Source organism: Trichomycterus rosablanca, chromosome 5 (genome assembly GCF_030014385.1).
Source record: "Trichomycterus rosablanca isolate fTriRos1 chromosome 5, fTriRos1.hap1, whole genome shotgun sequence".
Classification (NCBI taxonomy): Eukaryota; Metazoa; Chordata; class Actinopteri; order Siluriformes; family Trichomycteridae; genus Trichomycterus; species Trichomycterus rosablanca.
In genome coordinates, this window is record NC_085992.1 from 31,326,515 (window position 1) to 31,347,895 (window position 21,381).

General features: G+C 41.2%; 1 protein-coding gene across 2 annotated transcripts in view; it reads left to right on the top strand.

The window, feature by feature from the left end:
• epas1b (endothelial PAS domain protein 1b) overlaps nt 1-21,381 on the top strand; it is a 93,931-nt gene that overhangs the window by 62,386 nt on the left and 10,164 nt on the right. For both annotated transcript variants that reach the window (XM_062995976.1, XM_062995977.1), the window contains exons 4-11: nt 2,812-2,896; nt 4,627-4,739; nt 6,900-7,102; nt 9,445-9,551; nt 16,131-16,278; nt 16,399-16,598; nt 17,490-17,662; nt 17,760-17,870. In XM_062995976.1, the coding sequence (XP_062852046.1) occupies nt 2,812-2,896; nt 4,627-4,739; nt 6,900-7,102; nt 9,445-9,551; nt 16,131-16,278; nt 16,399-16,598; nt 17,490-17,662; nt 17,760-17,870 (1,140 nt within the window). The remainder of the gene's footprint in view (nt 1-2,811; nt 2,897-4,626; nt 4,740-6,899; nt 7,103-9,444; nt 9,552-16,130; nt 16,279-16,398; nt 16,599-17,489; nt 17,663-17,759; nt 17,871-21,381) is intronic.

Here is a 21,381-nt window from a genome sequence, read left to right on the forward strand (position 1 = left end):
GCCACCGATGAAGAAACCTTAACAATGGTTTTGGCAGCCTTTGCGAAAAATCCACGACGCAGCACACGACATCTCACAGCAGAATGTGGTGTCAGTTAGTCATCCCTTGTACGGATTCTTCATACCAATAAGTGGCACCCCTTCAGCTGCAGCAGAAACTATCAGAGGATGACCCTGATAGACGTGTCGAGTTCTGCTCCTGGGCGTTAGACCAACATCAACGGGATTCGCACAGGGATTTCTGTTCAGTGACAAGGACCTTTTTTTTTTCTGGTCAACCGCCAGAACGTGAGGTAGTGGAGTGACGAAAACCCTCACTGGACGGCAGACACCAAAGTCGTAGGTGATGTGAAATGTTATAGTGTGGTGTGGAATATGGGGCACCCGTGTAATCGGACCCATTTTCATCGACCAGACCCTAAAGTGTGTGTTGTGCTGGTATGAGTGGATCAGACACAGCAGCTGGAGTTTTTTAATACTGTGTCCACTCACTGTCCACTCCTATTAGACACTCCTACCTAGTTGGTCCACCTTGTAGATGTAAAGTCAGAGACGATCGCTCATCAATTGCTGCTGTTTGAGTTGGTCATCTTCTAGACCTATATCAGTGGACACAGGATGCTGCCCACGGGGCGCTGTTGGCTGGATATATTTTTGGTTGGTGGACTATTCTCAGTCCAGCAGTGACAGTGAGGTGTTTAAAAACTCCAGCAGCATTGCTGTGTCTTATCCACTCATACCAGCACAACACACACTAACACACCACCACCATGTCAGTGTCACTGCAGTGCTGAGAATGACCCACCACCCAAATAATACCTACTCTGTGGTGGTCCTGTGGGGGTCCTGACCACAAACAGATGGACTATCAGTCAGTAATTGTAGAATTACAAAGTGCCCATATATTGTCAGTGAAGTTGATAAAATGGACAGTGAGTGTAGAAACAAGGAGGTGGTTTTAATGTTATGGTTGATTGGTGTGTATATATATACAGTGTATCACAAAAGTGAGTACACCCCTCACATTTCTGCAGATATTTAAGTATATCTTTTCATGGGACAACACTGACAAAATGACACTTTGACACAATGAAAAGTAGTCTGTGTGCAGCTTATATAACAGTGTAAATTTATTCTTCCCTCAAAATAACTCAATATACAGCCATTAATGTCTAAACCACCGGCAACAAAAGTGAGTACGCCCCTAAGAGACTACACCCCTAAATGTCCAAATTGAGCACTGCTTGTCATTTTTCCTCCAAAATGTCATGTGACTTGTTAGTGTTACTAAGTGTCAGGTGTGCATAGGGAGCAGGTGTGTTCAATTTAGTAGTACAGCTCTCACACTCTCTCATACTGGTCACTGAAAGTTCCCACATGGCACCTCATGGCAAAGAACTCTCTGAGGATCTTAAAAGCAAATTGTTGCGCTACATGAAGATGGCCAAGGCTACAAGAAGATTGCCAACACCCTGAAACTGAGCTGCAGCACAGTGGCCAAGATCATCCAGCGTTTTAAAAGAGCAGGGTCCACTCAGAACAGACCTCGCGTTGGTCGTCCAAAGAAGCTGAGTGCACGTGCTCAGCGTCACATCCAACTGCTGTCTTTGAAAGACAGGCGCAGGAGTGCTGTCAGCATTGCTGCAGAGATTAAAAAGGTGGGGGGTCAGCCTGTCAGTGCTCAGACCATACGCTGCACACTACATCAAATTGGTCTGCATGGCTGTCACCCCAGAAGGAAGCCTCTTCTGAAGTCTCTACACAAGAAAGCCCGCAAACAGTTTGCTGAAGACATGTCAACAAAGGACATGGATTACTGGAACCATGTCCTATGGTCTGATGAGACCAAGATTAATTTGTTTGGTTCAGATGGTCTCAAGCATGTGTGGCGGCAATCAGGTGAGGAGTACAAAGATAAGTGTGTCATGCCTACAGTCAAGCATGGTGGTGGGAATGCCATGGTCTGGGGCTGCATGAGTGCAGCAGGTGTTGGGGAGTTACATTTCATTGAGGGACACATGAACTTCAATATGTACTGTGAAATACTGAAGCAGAGCATGATCCCCTCCCTCCGGAAACTGGGTCGCGGGGCAGTGTTCCAGCATGATAATGACCCCAAACACACCTCTAAGACGACCACTGCTTTATTGAAGAGGCTGAGGGTAAAGGTGATGGACTGGCCAAGCATGTCTCCAGACCTAAACCCAATAGAACATCTTTGGGGCATCCTCAAGCGGAAGGTGGAGGAGCGCAAAGTCTCGAATATCCGCCAGCTCCGTGATGTCGTCATGGAGGAGTGGAAAAGCATTCCAGTGGCAACCTGTGAAGCTCTGGTAAACTCCATGCCCAGGAGAGTTAAGGCAGTTCTGGGAAATAATGGTGGCCACACAAAATATTGACACTTCAGGAACTTTCACTAAGGGGTGTACTCACTTTTGTTGCCGGTGGTTTAGACATTAATGGCTGTATATTGAGTTATTTTGAGGGAAGAATAAATTTACACTGTTATATAAGCTGCACACAGACTACTTTTCATTGTGTCAAAGTGTCATTCTGTCAGTGTTGTCCCATGAAAAGATATACTTAAATATCTGCAGAAATGTGAGGGGTGTACTCACTTTTGTGATACACTGTATATTGAATAGTGCTGATCCATGAACATTGCCCTCAATCACAGGCATTGATTTCTGCACCTCTTTTAATATTGATGTCCCATGTTAATAACTGTCCTTTTTTAAAAAGAAGGCCTAACCTAGGCAGTGTGGCTGTAATATTAAATGTCATATTAATGTTATGTATCTATTTTTCTAGGTCGAAATGATCGGTCACAGTATCTTTGATTTCACACATCCCTGTGACCACGATGAGATCCGTGAGAACCTGAGCCTCAAAACTGGTAATGTCCAAGTGTATCAAAGTTTTCCAAAGATGTTATAGTATCTAGCTTTCCAATAAAGGTTATTTTCACAGTTTTGCATGTTTGTGCAGTTGACGTTGGTTTATTTTTGAACTATTTCATGTAAACAAACCTTTAAAAGAGAAGCACAACCATGTGGAAAAAAACAACCAGCCTTAACTGTTAGACCTCCCTGGCCATTTGACCCTGTCTGGCTCTTCGTCTTTCATCTCCTCACCCCTTTTTTGACCTTTGTTCTCTTTCTGCACCACAGTTTGAGACTCCTGAAGTCTTTCTTTCATGTCTGGTACAGTGAAGTGTCTTTGTTGCTGTTTGAGTCCCTTTGCATTGTTGGCTATTGTGCAGACTGGCATCCTGGTAACTGGTCATGCAAAGGCTGAGGGTGCGCCGTTATGCTTCCAGTCTTACAGTCTTCATAAATATGTTTATTCTCCATAAGCTTTATAATTTCTGACAACAGGAAGGAGCTCTGTTCTTCTTCCTTTTCTGTTAGTGCTTTAGCAAGTCAGAATTACCGTAGCTCTAGCCGTGTTTTCCCTGTCCCTCTGTGACCTGTGCCTGAGAAGAAAAAGTCCACACTCCTGTGTGAACATTCTTTACTTCAGAACTAAAGGCCATAGGCCAACTGTTTAGAACGAAAGGTTACAGCATTATTGATTAATGAATTTGTATATTACAGCTTGAACTTGTGTGTTGCATTTAAACATGGTTGGTCGTGAAAATCTTATACATACTACAAATAACTGCATTGTAAAACACACCAATCAGCCATAACGTTAAATCCACCTCCTTGTTTCTAAACACATTGTCCATTTTATCAGCTTCACTTACCATTTAGAAGCACTTTGGATGCGTAGTCCATCTGTTTCTCTGTATGCTTTGTTAGCCCCCTTTAATGCTGTCCTTCAACGGTCAGGACTCTCCCAGGACCACTACAGAGCAGGTATTATTTAGGTGGTGGATCATTCTCAGCACTGCAGTGACACTGACATGGTGGTGGTGTGTTAGTGTGTGTTTTGCTGGTATGAGTGGATCAGACACAGCAGCGCTGCTGGAGTTTTTAAACACCTCACTGTCACTGCTGGACTGAGAATAGTCCACCAACCAAAAACATCCAGCCAACAGCGCCCCGTGGGCAGCGTCCTGTGACCACTGATAAAGGTCTAGAAGATGACCAACTCAAACAGCAGCAAAAGATGAGCGATCGTCTCTGACTTTACATCTACAAGGTGGACCAACTAGGTAGGAGTGTCAAATAGAGTGGACAGTGAGTGGACACAGTATTTAAAAACTCCAGCAGCGGTGCTGTGTCTGATCCACTCATACCAGCACAACACACACTAACACACCACCACCATGTCATTGTCACTGCAGTGCTGAGAATCAGCCACCACCTAAATAATACCTGCTCTGTGGTGGTCCTGTGAGGGTCCTGACCATTGAAGAACAGGGTGAAAGCGGCTAAAAAGGTATGGAGAGACATAGATAAACTACAGTCAGTAATTGTAGAACTACAAAGTGCTCCTATATGGTAAGTGGAGCTGATAAAATGGAGAGTGAGTGTAGAAACAAGGAGGTGGTTTTAATGTTATGGCTGATCAGCGTATACCTTTTATAACTTTTCTCTTGGCTTTTATAATACCCAGGCTGCAGTGTTATTTTCAGTAGTTAATAACTGTAGAATTAATTGTTGTTGTGTTTCTGTGCAGGTGCAGGAAAAAAAGGCAAGGAGTTAAGCACAAAAAGAGACTTCTTCATGAGAATGAAATGTACAGTGACAAATCGAGGCCGCACAGTCAATCTCAAATCAGCCAGCTGGAAGGTACATCATGTACAGTCAAAGTCAACACTTCACATACACTTGTAAAGGACGTGCATTTCATGACAGGCTTGAAATTTTAGTTATTATTTTTGCAACTGTTTTTTTTTCTGTGACTAAATTGAAGGAACTCATACATTATCCAAAAGCAAATTATGAATTTTTGTTTACTGGTTTAAATGGGTTTCTTATTGTATGAAAATAGGGTTAATTGTGCTAAACTTAAAGTCTGTGTATGTAGTTTTTTGCCAAGGTCAGGAACAAAGCTGTCACCTTATGCTAAGTGAAACATTTTGGGATTATTACGTATAATTTTTTATGTATAATTAAAAGCTGTGGATACAAAGGAGATACTGTCCACAGTCAAACAAACTTTACATCACAACTTTATTAGAGAATGCTGTGCAAGAAAGAAGCCTCTCTTCCAGCCTTTGCCCATACTGATTATAATTAACTGCAGCTAATAACTGTTATGTGCCAGTATACATAGGGTTTATTTAATTCACTGGAACATTTAATGACAACCCTGAAGTAATAATCTAACGTGATTTATGTAAATGTTTAACCTAGCAGTTGGTCATATTTTCAAAAACCCTACTAAACATTTTTGACCTTTTTTGACAAACAGGTTGAATAATTTAGTCACAGAAATAGAACAGTATTAGAAATTATTGAAACCGTAAGCCTGCCCTGATGGGTGTATGTGAAATAGAAAATATAAAAAAACAAAACTCTAACAGAGCATTAGTACATTGAACAGGAGTCGTATGTTTAAATTCACAGGCAGGAATACATAGGATCTTTTTTTTTTTCCTCAGTTTTATTTATTTGCTTTTTCACACAGTACAAAGGAAATTGTTCAGTTTGCATATTACAGCAATTTAAATTGTGATGTACAATAAAAGAGAAAAATGCATAGGATCTTAAATGAATAGTCACTTAATGTCCTAAATAAGATCAGAGACAAAAATAACACCAAAGACAAAGATTTTACAAAGCTAGAATTCATGACAGATGCATAACTTGGTGTAATGAGTAAGGTGTAAACTTTCACCCTAAACAATAAATAAACATATCTAAAAAAACTTGATTATCTTTAGTCGACAATGCATGCTGCAGACTGTTCAATATAGTGAGAGATAAATGGAACAGTAGTATGAGTAGAAATCTTGTGGAAATCATTGCATTCAGCATTATTGTTCCCATATTTTAAGCTGATAATGCCAGTACATAGTGAGGAAATTATTTGAGGTGTTTAATGAACACCATTATAGTGCTTTCCATGGCCCTTCAACAAGCAGATTTAAAAAAGCAAATGAATGGAGCTTAAAATCAGAATCAGAATCTTAATTTCGCCAAGTACCAGGTGTACAAGGAATTTCTTTGGGTGCAGGTGTCAACATATAAACATCTAATTAAATAATAGAAAGGTATACTATATATAAACATACAATGAAACAACACAGCAGTGACTTAAACAGAACAGCATCAGACAAACAGCATTAGACTGTAAAGTATGTCTCTACCTTCACCCCACCTACTGTAAAGTAGGTGTATTATGCAACAGCAATCCATTCAAAACTATCAGCTGTTTGTTTGGATCATGTCCTGTCTAAACTGGAAATTGCTTATGATAACTTATTTCTTAATGGCTATGTAACAGAGTAAAGGTGGCACGGTGGCTCGGTGGGTAGCACTGTTGCTTCACTAAAAAATATGTCATTACTGTTTCATGTTTGTGTTTCCACTTACCAATATGTGTAGTCTGGCCTGCCATCAAAATGATTATGGTCTTTAATTGAGGTGGATACATTAATTCATTTACATTAATCACTAGGAACAAGGTGGGAATATCTGGAATGAGCATCACACACTTATGGTTGCTTATACTTGTGAATAAAGTATATATACTTATACTCTAGTCTAACTGAATATAGACAGTTACCAGAGTTAAAGATTAAAGCCAGTTCCCAAGACTCACATTGCTGCATGGTGCTCATTCTACCAGCTTTGCCACTGTGGCATCCTCTACTATAATAAAGAAATATTGGTTAATTGAACAATTGTATAAATCAAGAGGTGTCCTGGGGTTTGCTAAAATCATGCAAATGAATACTTATAGTAGAGCAAAAGCTTTTTCTGACTTTTATTTTCTCCACTCAGGTGCTGCACTGCACAGGCCACCTGAGAGTGTATAACAGCTGCCCTTCACGCACTCGGTGTGGGTTTAAAGAGCCGCCATTAACCTGTGTGGTCATGTTATGTGAACCCATCCCTCACCCCTCCAACATTGACACGCCACTCGACAGCAAGACCTTCCTCAGCCGACACAGCATGGACATGAAGTTCACCTACTGTGATGAAAGGTAGCACACACACACACACAGTCACATTCATATGCTTACACACACGCCTACAGCTACATGCACATGTGCACACCATGTCTTGTTGATCTTGTCTTGATAATATGAAGTCACCACAATGCCTAAACAGTTGGTGAGGGCTAGGTCAGTTAGTAAGGTTAGTTTGTCTAGTTTTCATTATGGATTTTGTGTCCTCTTTTATGTTGAAAAGCACTTACACTATATGGCCAAAAGTATGTGGACCTTTTTTTTTCAGGTGTTTTAATTACATTTAATTACATAGCAGTGCTATTGGCCAGCAACCATGATTGCTTGATCAGTGCCTGACATCGTTGCCACAAATTCCTAAGGACACATTACAAAATCTTTTGGAAGCCTTACCAGAAATGGGAAAGATGGATATCCAGAAAGCTTATGGTTTGTTGTCCACATACTTTCTGCCATATAGTGTATGTTGGGCGAAAAAACAGTCTTTGTTAGAGTTCATTCATGGTAGGGTTGTGAATGGTTGGGATTAGTTTACATATTCATTTATTCATTCTTTAAGAACTATACAGTTTATTCTGGTCAGGGTTGTGGTGAATCTGGCACCATTTATAAACTCAAGGTATCCTGAAGAGAATGCTATTCTATCACATGATGACACACACTACCCATTCTCTCACTTACTTACTCAACCCTTGCAGAGCTGGCAGTCCAACTTTTTTGCATGTTTTAGGGAGGTGAAAACATCCAAAGTACATGAAGGAAACCCACCTAGACACTGAAAAGGACATGCAAATGTTCACACAGTGAACAGAGGCAAGAATTACACCTAGGTTCTATACAGCATGGACAAACCATGCCACCCAAATACACCATCAGCCATAACATTAAAACCACCTCCTTGTTTCTACACTCACTGTCTATTTTATCAGCTCCACTTACCATATAGAAGCACTTTCTAGTTCTACAATTACTGACTGTAGTCCATCTGTTTCTCTGCATGCTTTGTTAGCCCCTTTTCATGCTGTTCTTCAATAGTCAGATCCACTACAGAGCAGGTATTATTTGGGTGGTGGGTCATTCTCAGCACTGCAGTGGCACGGTTGTGGTGTGTTAATGTGTGTTGTGCTGGTCTGAGTGGATCAGACACAGCAATGCTGATGGAGTTTTTACACACCTCACCATCACTGCTGGACTAAGAATAGTCCACCAACCAAAAATATCCAGCCAACAGCGTCCCATGGGCAGCGTCCTGTGACCACTGATGAAGGTCTAGAAGATGACCAATTTAAACAGCAGCAATAGATGAGCGATCGTCTCTGACTTTACATCTACAAGGTGGACCAACTAGGTGGGAGTTTCTAATAGAGTGGACAGTGAGTGGATTCAATATTTAAAAACTCCATCAGCGCTGCTGTGTCTGATCCATTCATACCAGCACAACACACACTAACACACCACAATCATGTCATTGTCACTGCAGTGCTGAGAATGATCCACCACCTAAATAATAACTGCTCTGTGGGGGTTCTGTGGCGGTCCTGACTATTGAAGAACAGGGTGAAAACAGGCTAAACTAGTATGTAGAGAAACAGTTGGACTACAGTCAGTAATTGTAGAACTACAAAGTGCTTCTATATGCTAAGTGGAGCTGATAAAATGGACAGTGAGTGTAGAAACAAGGAGGTGGTTTTAATGTTATGGCTGATCAGTGTATTTGCACTTTATTTGTAATATTAAAGCTCTATAAAATACTAACCAGTGCACCTTAAATAGCTGAAAAAGAATTTAGATATAATCTGCAGCTGTAAAGTCTTATGTAACCTCTAAAAAAACTCTAGGCATTCATTCCTAAGAGCTCTCACAACTTCAAAATGAACCTTTGCCACATTATGCAACAAAAGAACAAACAGGATCAGCTTGAAATGTCAGGAAAAATGCATAAGTAACCTCATTGAACACTAAAATAGAACAAAACAAAAACTACTTCGCGATTGACGTCAGTAATGTAATGGACTTTTTGAGATCCCGAAACAGTTGATCACATGTTGATTCAGTTTGAACCGACAGTGAAGATGAACTTGTTTACACTCCAGCAGAACTGAAGGTGAGGATCATTTGTAGAATCGCTCGCAGTGTGCTGACCCAAGGATGGGAAAGTGGCATTAATCCTACTCAGAAATGCACAACACTAAAATTCATCCCACCACAAGTTCATCAAGTTCTTGTCCTCTGCTGACCAGACCATATGAAAAGAATCATTATTTAATCATGAAATATTTAGAGCTCAGAGTTCAAAGGAAAAGACGATAAAATGATATATCTTTACAAAATCACACGCATGTGTTTGTGTGTTTCAGAGTAACTGAGTTGATAGGCTACAGTCCTGATGATCTCCTGGGTCGCTCTGTCTATGACTTTTATCATGCGCTCGACTCGGAAAATGTTACCAGAAGCCACCAGAACTGTAAGTACCGCCAACTCTTCTACATCACTCTTGTCTCAGTACATAAACTTCCCAAACAGTCAGGTCACTTTCTCACACAGACTTGCTGTAACCAAGAGCTAATTTCAGGGCAAAACTAAATTTCAGCACCATGCAAAAGCAGATTATAGTTCACCATACACACTGCATGATGGAGTTAAGAAAATATTTCAGAAAGTGTTATGGAACAGATTAGCTCAGATTTTGACTTCCACATTTTCACAGTTACTGTTTTGGCCAAAGCTCATAAGGCACGGCGCATGTCTGGATAATGCTCTTTTTAACACTCATCACTGCACTCATCAATGTTCTGATTAGTTAAAAAAAATTTAAAAATAAAATAAAATAAATAAATAAATACATATAAAAATACATGAATAAATAATTAAAATATATATATATTTTTTAATTTTTATTGAGCAAAGGAGAATGACTATTACTGCCTGAAATCTTAAGGTGCTTGGCTAAATAACTCAAATAAACATTGTCTGTTTTTCCACCACTATCCTGTTCAGGTTCACGGTTAATTGGGCAAAAGGCAGGAAACACCCCAGACAGGTGTCAGTCTATTACAAGACACACACACACTCACTTGTGGGAGGAAACCGGAGCTTCAGAGGAAACCCACACAGACACAGGGCGAACATGCCAACTCCACACAGAAAGGACCCTGGTCGCTTGGCCAGGGAATATATATACAGTGTATCACAAAAGTGAGTACACCCCTCACATTTCTGCAAATATTTCATTATATCTGTTCATGGGACAACACTATAGACATGAAACTTGGATATAACTTAGAGTAGTCAGTGTACAGCTTGTATAGCAGTGTAGATTTACTGTCTTCTGAAAATAACTCAACACACAGCCATTAATGTCTAAATAGCTGGCAACATAAGTGAGTACACCCCACAGTGAACATGTCCAAATTGTACCCAAATGTGTCGTTGTCCCTCCCTGGTGTCATGTGTGAAGGTCCCAGGTGTAAATTGTAGCCTAGCGGTTAAGGTACTGGACCAGTAATCAGTAGGTTTCCGGTTCAAGCCCCACCACTGCCAGGTTGCCACTGTTGGGCCCTTGAGCAAGGCCCTTAACCCTCGATTGCTTAGATTGTATACTGTCACAGTACTGTAAGTCGCTTTGGATAAAAGCGTCTGCTAAATGCTGAAAATGTAAATGTAAATGTAAATGGGGAGCAGGGCTGTTAAATTTGGTGTTTTGGGTACAATTCTCTCATACTGGCCACTGGATATTCAACATGGCACCTCATGGCAAAGAACTCTCTGAGGATGTGAGAAATAGAATTGTTGCTCTCCACAAAGATGGCCTGGGCTATAAGAAGATTGCTAACACCCTGAAACTGAGCTACAGCATGATGGCCAAGGTCATACAGCGGTTTTCCAGGACAGGTTCCACTCGGAACAGGCTTCGCCAGGGTCGACCAAAGAAGTTGAGTCCACGTGTTCGGCGTCATATCCAGAGGTTGGCTTTAAAAAATAGACACATGAGTGCTGCCAGCATTGCTGCAGAGGTTGAAGACGTGGGAGGTCAGCCTGTCAGTGCTCAGACCATACGCCGCACACTGCATCAACTCGGTCTGCATGGTCGTCATCCCAGAAGGAAGCTGACGCACAAGAAAGCCCGCAAACAGTTTGCTGAAGACAAGCAGTCCAAGAACATGGATTACTGGAATGCCCTGTGGTCTGACGAGACCAAGATAAACTTGTTTGGCTCAGATGGTGTCCAGCATGTGTGGCGGCGCCCTGGTGAGAAGTACCAAGACAACTGTATCTTGCCTACAGTCAAGCATGGTGGTGGTAGCATCATGGTCTTGGGCTGCATGAGTGTTGCTGGCACTGGGGAGCTGCAGTTCATTGAGGGAAACATGAATTCCAACATGTACTGTGACATTCTGAAACAGAGCATGATCCCCTCCCTTCGAAAACTGGGCCTCATGGCAGTTTTCCAACAGGATAACGACCCCAAACACAACCTCCAAGATGACAACTGCCTTGCTGAGGAAGCTGAAGGTAAAGGTGATGGACTAAACCCAATTGAGCACCTGTGGCGCATCCTCAAGTGGAAGGTGGAGGAGTTCAAGGTGTCCAACATCCACCAGCTCCGTGATGTCATCATGGAGGAGTGGAAGAGGATTCCAGTAGCAACCTGTGCAGCTCTGGTGAATTCCATGCCCAGGGGGGTTAAGGCAGTGATAATAATGGTGGTCACACAAAATATTGACACTTTGGGCACAATTTGGACATGTTCACTGTGGGGTGTACTCACTTATGTTGCCAGCCATTTAGACATTAATGGCTGTGTGTTGAGTTATTTTCAGAAGACAGTAAATCTACACTGCTATACAAGTTGTACACTGACTACTCTAAGTTATATCCAAGTTTTATTTCTATAGTGTTGTCCCATGAAAAGATATAATGAAATATTTGCAGAAATGTGAGGGGTGTACTCACTTTTGTGATACACTGTATATATATTATTATTTTGCTAGTTTGTGTATTCATTTTTACCCATTTTCTCCCAATTTAGCGTAGTCAATTTGTCTTCCACTGCTGGAGACTTTGATCGTGTCCGAGGAGGGTATATTCACCTGCCTCTCGCTCCCTCCGACGAGTGTGCAGTACACCCACCCCTTGTTATTCGCCCACATGTTCTATGAATTCGCATGTGAGGCCAGTATTCGCGTGCGGAGAGCCACACACTGATCTCTGCACTTCTTATACAGACACACAGAGTCGATGACCCCACCCACATTAGTCCAGTATTTAACCCTCCCGGCAGACTTTAAATGGCCAGTTTTGTCTGCTGCAGGCATTGCCAATTATGCCCGGTAGAGGGCTCCCAGTCGAACGGTATAGCAGAGCTGAGGTTTGAACTCGGGAGTTCTGAATCTCAGCGCTGGTTCTCTAGCGGATTATCCCACTACGCCACATGGGCGTCCCTTACTTATATATTTACTTTCCGTTTGGGATTAATAAAGTGATCTGTCTACTTAAATGCTACCTGCAATTAAAAGTGTTGTTTATAGTAAAACCATTTTTCACCAAAGGGTCTTTTAAAGGAAAAGTAGTATAAGAGCCCATGCTTAAAATAAGAAACATGTTACATGTAAGAATGTCCAATAAACTGGATGTGTTTTATGGTGTGATGAGACTTACACTCGATTTCTTAGCGGTATGTGTGGTGTGAGTTTATTAAGACAGACCAAGGCATTCTTGGATAAAACTGCTCCCAGGTTTGTTATCATTGTCAGCAAGATGATAAACCCAAAGCATACCACCAAAACAGAGTCCTTTAAAATATGGTCAGCCAGAGTCCTGATCTTAAACCCATTAAATATCTGTGACAAGGTTCTACACCACCCCAACAAAAGCTGCAAAATGAACTGAGATCCAAAAGACTATAGACTACAGATAACACCTGCCAAATGTGTTTTCAACCGAGTACTAAACCTGCAAAAAGCAAGTCGATAACTGAAGTGCATTTTTCTCCTTAATGCAAGAAGCCCCTGACTTTTTTCACAGGTTTTATCATGTCCCTAAAATAAACCCCTATGTTCTTTCTAATTAATTCTCATCACAAAGCTGTTAAAGCCGGTCCCAATGAAATTGGTTTTCAGATGGCACTGTTTGTCTAAACAAGCCCTGAAACTCGATATCTGGTGAGGAACACAAACGTTGACTCCAGACTGCAGATGGGAACGGGCACTGAGGCCACCAGGCCCCGGGCAGACAAATTGCATTTTACATGCGTGTATGAGTTATGATTGTAATTTAAAAGAGCTTTTATTGGATTGGCTCTATTAGGGGGTGACTGCAGTGGGCATTAGGATGTCTTGAATCCCATTATGGGTGACTTGTGACAGAGGAGATAAAAGCATTTAGCCGAACAGGGCTGGTGTGCTCTTGCCACGGCCAGGTGTCCCAGATTGCCCCTTAATCAGATGCTGGAGGTGGAGTGGCTTCTATCTGTAGTGACGTTAACATGTAATTAGGCTCTTTTCACTGTGTGATGAGAAGAAGAAAAGAAACCAGCAAGGCAGGTGTTGATCTGGATTGGATTTGTTGAAAGCAAAGGACTGAATTAGCGCACCGTGTGTGGAGGTGTATATGTATTTTATGTCTTCTACATAAGAACTTTATAAATAAGCAACTAGAATGTTGAGCCCTTACTGGTGGACCATTAACTGATCCCATAAATCACTGCCAGTACTCAAAAGCTTATTATACTTATGACAGACAATTACAGCGCTTTCTCTGAGCATAGCTAACACAAAACTGCTAATTCTTTAGAGAATGTGTGTGTAAGGTTTCCCTTCTGGCTGTGTGGACTCAGTGGCTGGGTCAACGTGACCAGGCTTCAGAGCAGAATATGGCAGTGTGAGTTAATCCTGCCCAGCTGAACTTGGTGATCCCAAGCCTACGACTTTCCCACGACAAACTTGACACAAGTCCAGACCACAAAAGCCACATAAACAGTCTTTCAAAACTTCTATCTGTGATTTTTTTACTGTCTGTGGCTGTGTTCCTGGCCTGCATAATGAGTCTCATATAAAGATTCTGCATATTTGCAGTTTTGCCCTATTACATTATGCCAATCTGTTTGGGAATCTGCCCCCCTATGTATTCTGGTAATCCCTGTCACTTGTATGTAACCCTCACTGTTTGGGGAGGGCCGCAAGGTAACAGACCGATTCTTAAATCTTATTCTACTAGCGTCAACAGTATTGTAATCCCACTACCATTTAAGTCAATAAAACATGCTAGTAATCTCCAAGAACATGGAACAAAATCTAAACAATAATTAAGACTTCTCTCCAAGTCTCTCCACAAAAGCTTTGTTTTAAAGTTTTAATTATTAAGCAAATAAAATAATATTTTAGCTTTCTAGTTTAAGACCCCCCGCCCAATTTTCTCCTTTAATCTAGTCGTATCCAGTTACCCTGATTGCGTTATGCTTCATCTCTTCCGATACTACCCTCCACTGCTGACTGAGGAGCTTCGCAACTGACACACGTCCCGTCCGACACATGAGCAGTACCAACTGCATCTTTTCACCTGCACGAGGCGATTTCATATGCGGATCAGCCTAGTGTACTGAGAGCATTATTCCCCAACTCTGCGCAGGCACCATCAATCAGCCAGCAGAGGTCGTAATTGCACCAGTTATGAGGAACCCTGGTCCGGCTCATTCCACCATGAACAACAGCCAATCGTTGTTCATATAGCCGCCCAGCCGGATGGCAGAGCTGAGATTCGCTACGATGTATTCGAAATCCCAGCTCTGGTGTGCTAGCGTGTTTTACCGCTGCGCCACCTGAGCGGCTAGTTTTTAATTTTTAATTTAGAAATACATTTATGTCAAACTGCATATATTACATATATTAACAGTATATTACATAGTTTTCATTGTATTGAATTCCATATCTTGATCATTTAAAAAAGCATGTCTGAGGATCTAAGGCAGAGGTCCCCAACCACCAGGTTCCGTGGGCTATTTATTACCGGGCTGCACAGAAAGAATGAATAATTAGAGATTGCTACAAAAGTAGTTTGCACTGCTTCTATTTCGGGTGTTATTGTCCTATTGTCACCCCTAGGTGGGAGCAGCGTCTCGTTGCAGCGAAATAAGCTCATTTTACACTGTTTGTAAGCAATATTATATCTTCCCGCCCCTGCCGGTCCGTGAAATTATATCTTCTATGAAACCGGTCCATGGTGCAAAACAGGTTGGGAAACCCTGATCTAAGGTATCTATGGTAGTAAGTATATGATCAAACCCAACCTCTCACTTGAAGCCCAATAACTAAACAGAAGCTCTCTTATTTTGGACACATTTTAAGAAGAACCAATTTAGCTCGTAAAAGACACTTATGTTTGGAAGTGTTGGAGGAGTTTAAGGTTGTATTTCTTGCTACAGTGGTGTTAAGTGACAATTGTTTTCTGAAGTACTCCACAGTCCGTGTGGCTATATTTATTACAGTAGTATGACTGTTTTTTATGCAATGCTGTCTGGGAGCTCAAAGGTCATGCACATTCAACAGTGGTTCCTGGCTTTGCAGTCTACTGTCTGAGATCTCTCCAGATTACATGTATCTTTTTACAGTATTATTAACAGTAGATGGTGAAAGACTAAATTATTTGCAGTATTGGATTTAGAAATGTTCTTTTTGGACTGATTGGACATTTTCTCTTGAAGTTTGGCACAATGTGGTGAGGCACAACCCATCGTTGCTTGTAAAGACTGATCCATTGGTTGATCCTCCTTTTATATCCAATCGTAATTCCCTTACATGTTACATGTACCTGCTTATTATGAAACACTAACTTGAATATAATAAACTTTTCTCAATTTTTGCCCATGTCCCAACTTTTTTGGAGTGTGTTGCAGGCATCACATTATAATTGTGTTTATATATATTTTTTTCAATACAATGGACAAATTTTTTACCTGAAGGTTAAACAGTTTAATCACAGATTGATTCCATATCTAATGTCACTTTATTCCTTGTATTTTTATTTTTTGTTCTTCTTCATTCTACAGTATGCACAAAAGGTCAGGCTGTGAGTGGTCATTACCGAATGTTGGCCAAGCACGGGGGTTATGTGTGGATGGACACACAAGGCACTGTCATCTACAACAGCCGCAACTCTCAACCACAGTGCATTGTGTGCATCAACTACGTCCTGAGGTTGGTTCAAATCCAATCATTATACAGTAAATTGTCTAGTTACCACCCTGAAATGTTATTTTGGTAATTACAGAAGCTATGAACTGGATTAATACTCACTGTCTCTTTTTTATTTAAAAGTGACATCGAGGAGAAGTTAACAATCTTCTCCAAAGACCAGACCGAGTCTCTGACCCACCACATGAGTAGTTTCTTCAGCCAGCCTCCAACGAGCGTGGCCTCTGAGACGGGAACTCTTTTCACCAAGCTCAAAGAAGAACCCGAGGATCTCACCATCCTGGCACCAAATCCTGGCGATACTGTTGTCACCCTCAGCTTTGGTAAGATCAATACAAGCCACTTTTTCGCAGTTAATTCATTGCCAGTTCCCCAATTGCAATGCTCTTGCTGCTTGTATGACCCTTGAGCTGGCAGAGGAGAGTTATCATATTATGATTTGCACCTAGTGATGGAGTGTCACAGAGAGTTGTACCATGTACAGAGTGGCAGTATGAACTATGTGCTGTCTAATTACTGCACCCAAGTGGTGGAGCGAACTTCCCCTGTCTGTCCAAACATCTGAGTCTCTCACTGTCTTCAGAAGATGATTAAAACCCACCTATTTACTAAGCACTAAAATGTAAATTAGTACATTTTAGTTCTCAGTTCATTTCTTTAAAAAAATACTTTGTTCCAACAGATTTGAATCCTTGTCTACTTACATTTAGATTTTCGGCGGCATTTAGCAGACGCCTTTATCCAAAGTGACTTACAGTACTGTGACAGTATGCTGTTTAAACAATTGAGGGTTAAGGGCCTTGCTTAAGGACCCAACAGCAGCAACCTGGCAGTGGTGGGGCTTGAACCAGCGACTTTATGATTACCAGTCCAGTACCTTAACCACTAGGCTACAACGTCCCTACTTAAACTAGAGTAGTTTACTGTTTACTGTGGAAGCACTGTAAGTCACTCTGGGTAAGAGCATCTGCTTAGTGTCAAAAATGTAAATGTGAATACCCCATCACTAGTGCAAGTACATGGACCAGACAGCAGAGGCTACACAACCCCCGCCCTCAGTGACAGCCAGGATACAATATCAGGAGCTTTCAGTCTTAGTAGTAATGGGCTAATACATTAGATCGCTGTTCCTCCCAAACGTCTGACATGACCACTTCTATTCATCCTTCTGCTCAGCATTTCCAGTGACCTTGTTCATGTCTTCTACAATATAGGTCGTCCTCAGTTTGAGGAGTTCCCAGGATGTGCTAAAGTTCCTACAATGCATCCTCCTGCAACTCATTCCATCACTGAGAGCCAGAAAATGGCCAACCTGGGTGCCAACTTTAGTGTTCCTCAGACTCCACAGCCAAGCAGTGCTACTCCTAGCTTAAGCAGCTGCTCTACGGTAAGACGAAAAGTTTTACCTAAGTGTTGAGATTATTTTGTTGGCATTTTTGGATGTTTCTTTTTGTATGATTTAGTGATTTTTTGTTGTTTTACAGCCCAGCAGTTCAGAAGATTACTACTGCTCAGTGGATAGTGAGCTGAAGATGGAGCTTACTGAGAAACTGTATGCTATCGACACACAGGGGACACATTCCTACAGCCAAGAGGTAGCCGTCATCTTCTTCTTGTTCCTCAGCCTTCGTCCCGTTTTTCGGTTCCGGGGTCGGCATTTTTTCGCCAGCGGGATTTGGCACAGTTTTTACGCCAGATGCCCTTCCTGACACAACCCTCCCTATTTATCTGGGCTTGGGACCGGCACTACAATGCACTGGTCTGTGCATCCCAGCGGCTAGGTATCTATGGGACAATTCAGTGTCTCCAATTAGCCTAGCGGCATGTCTTTGGACTGTGGGAGGAAACCGGAGCACCCGGAGGAAACCCACGCAGACACGGGAAGAACATGCAAACTCCGCACAGAAAGGACCCGGACCGCCCCACCCGGGGATCGAACCCAGGACCTTCTCGCTGTGAGGCGACAGTGCTACCCACTTAGTCACCGTGCCGCCCTGCCTAAAGGCTCTCATACTACACATATACAAGCCTGCACAGGGTTGAGGGATAATGCCTTGATCAGGGTGTGGCTCTCCGTACACAAAGCTGATCCGCATAGGAACTCACCTCGTGTAGGTGAAAAGATGCAGTCGGCTACTGCAACCGTGCAGTGTTAATTTTGACAGCAAATTTTGATTTAGTTTTAGTCATAGTCTTTTGACTAAAATGTAATTTAGTTTTAGTCATAATTTAGTCATCTTAATTGTTTTAGTTTTAGTCTAGTTTTAGTCGACTAATTATTATAAGAACGTAGTCGACTAAATCTACAGTCGATTCAGTCGACTAAAATATAAAGGGTGTAAAATGTAAATTATATACACTTACACAAAATGAAACATTTTGAACCAGTTATGGAATATTATTAATGTTTGAATGTGCAATACACACAAAAACAGATTTAACTTATTTCAAACAACATCTTTATTTACCTGAGCTTGCTTATTGAGCATAACAATAACAAAATATTAATGACCAGTAAGTCTGCTCTGCCTGAAAAATATATGCATTGTTTATAACAAATTGCATATTACATTCTTTATAAAACTGGGTACAATAAAAGCAGCAGTGCCGTTATGTTGGCATTATACTGCCAGCAGTGCCAGATGTTGTTTCAGATTTGTTGTGTTTTTACCCGAGATCGCCCCACATGGTTTACACATCGTCTTGTTTTTCACTACATCAAATGAGAAATGTGTCCATATATCGGCTCTCCTCTTTCTCCCTGTTGACATTGTCGAGTTAACCTGGTTCCATGAGTAAAGAAAGTTCACAGGCTAGTCTGGACTTCCCGGGTTTAGATCAAATTTGTGCAAGTGTGGTCTTACCGCGGTACTGCAAAAGAGATTAGTACTGATTGGATGGCTACCCGGCTTGTCCCGCCTCTCCACATACGCTAAAGTAGTTATGATTGGATCTCTTTCTAACTTGTCCCTACCTTCCACAAAGCTAAATCAGTTCTGATTGGATGTCGTCCCTGCCAAACATTTTCGTCTCATTTTTATTGGTTGACGAAAGTGTCAATTCATTTCGTCATAGTTTTTATCCTTTTATGTAGTTTTTATTTAGTCATCGTCTCGTTTTTGTCATGAAAAAAAGGTTCGTTGACGAAAACTATGACGAAAATCATTCGTCAACGAAATTAACACTGCAACCGTGTCGGAGTGTGTCAGTCTCGCTCTCCTCAATCAGGGTGGGGATCGTCATCAGTAGAGAGGAAGCATAATGCAATTGGGTAATTGGCTACGCTAAAAAAGCAGGAAAATTCTGATTTTACGAATGTTTAAAGAAAAGAGCCACATTTCACGGCAGTCATTAAATAACACTCATAAACTGAATATACTGAATATACTGAATATTTATAGAATAAATAGAAGGTACAATACACAGCACAGCTTACCTTAACGGTTGAATGTAAACCTAAAACATCCAGCGACGATGCAAGGCTTCGTCTCAAAAATGAAAATACTGCTTTATACTTTGACATCTTGGACATTTTGACTAACCAATTGCTAACTGAATTGCCGTAGGATTGCTAGGACTACCTCACAGTGCAAATTAACCAGCAAACATGAGACACTTGAATGCTACCTGAATGAAAAATGTTAAATCGCTAAACACAAACCTTAAATTTTGAATTTTAGAGCATTGGCATATTACACGGGAGAATATTTTCACGGCAGTGCATTAGGTAGGGTCTTACTTATAAAATGTGGTCTGCTCTTCACCTAAGTCATAACTGTGGACGTAGAAACACATTGCATCAGGCAGTTAAACTCATTACACAGCTTTAAAATGTATTACGTATGTAAACCTCTGCTGCTAATGACCCAAACTATAAAGCTGGTGCAGAAATCATCATGGTTTGCATTTTCTTTGCTACATTTTTGCCTTGACAGCTTGTCTTAAATGAGCCTTTCACTTATTTTTATTAACCGCTTTACACTGGCCAGTGTTACAGTGAGTTTGGAAGCACCTGGAAACACTTGGCGCAAGGCAGGAATACACTCTGGAACAACCCCTAATCCATCACAGGGCAGCACGCATTTATACATTTTCTCAGTCACTTAAATACTAACATCTAGGGGCAATTTAGTGTAATCACTACACCTTTTACATTCAGGAGGTGGGAGGGCATGTAAAATTACTTACAGACAGTTATAGTATAAGGAAGCAAGGATCGAACCCAGAAACCAGAAGTGTTAAGGGGACAGTTAATAAAAATGATTTGAAGTTTAAGAGAAGTTGGATTATGGAACAAGGCAACCAGTTAAATTAACAATGAAATCAAACACAGAACACAATGGGTCTATCTCAAAACCTAGTGAGCTGGATAAGCAGAGAGGATTCTAACTGACATTGTACCTCAGAAAGCAGGTTATTTAGACGCACTACCTAGACAGCAATTACATTGATGGCTGTCCTCACTCACCGCCGCAGTTTTACCTTACTAAGCTAACAGAGTTAGCATCAGGCCTATTAAACCAGTGGGCTGAGGTGACACAGCCCACAAGCCTGCCAGCTAACATCTTCCTCTGTACAGAAAACTGTTAAATTATCACTGACACACCCACAATTGTATACATTTATTAAAATTCAAAATTAATTAGAATTGCTTATACAGTGAAACCTCGATTTAATGGATTTTGGATTTAACGGACAAAATCTACCAAATGTCCAGGGCGATTTCTGTGAGAAGCATACCAAGACCAGTAGTTTAATAATTGTCCACTAGCCGACGCACGTCTCTCTGTTTACATGAGTGATAGGCTTTATTTTGTCGGGAGGCTCGCTTTGTTCTCGCCTTTTTCTCTGTTTTTTTTTTTTTTTTTTTTCATTTTTGCAAATTCTAGTGCTTAGTTATGCACCAGCACTGCTCCAGTAGCCACCAGCAGTGCTTCAGACTAAGAACAATAGATACTCTGAGTCCCCCACTATACGATCACGGCAAAAAACATCTCCACCATACAAGGTAAATGAAATTTCTCCCCAGTAGTACAGCACACCAACTGTAATATTTATTTACAGGTTTTACATGACATATTTAAATATCTATTTACATTGTTAATT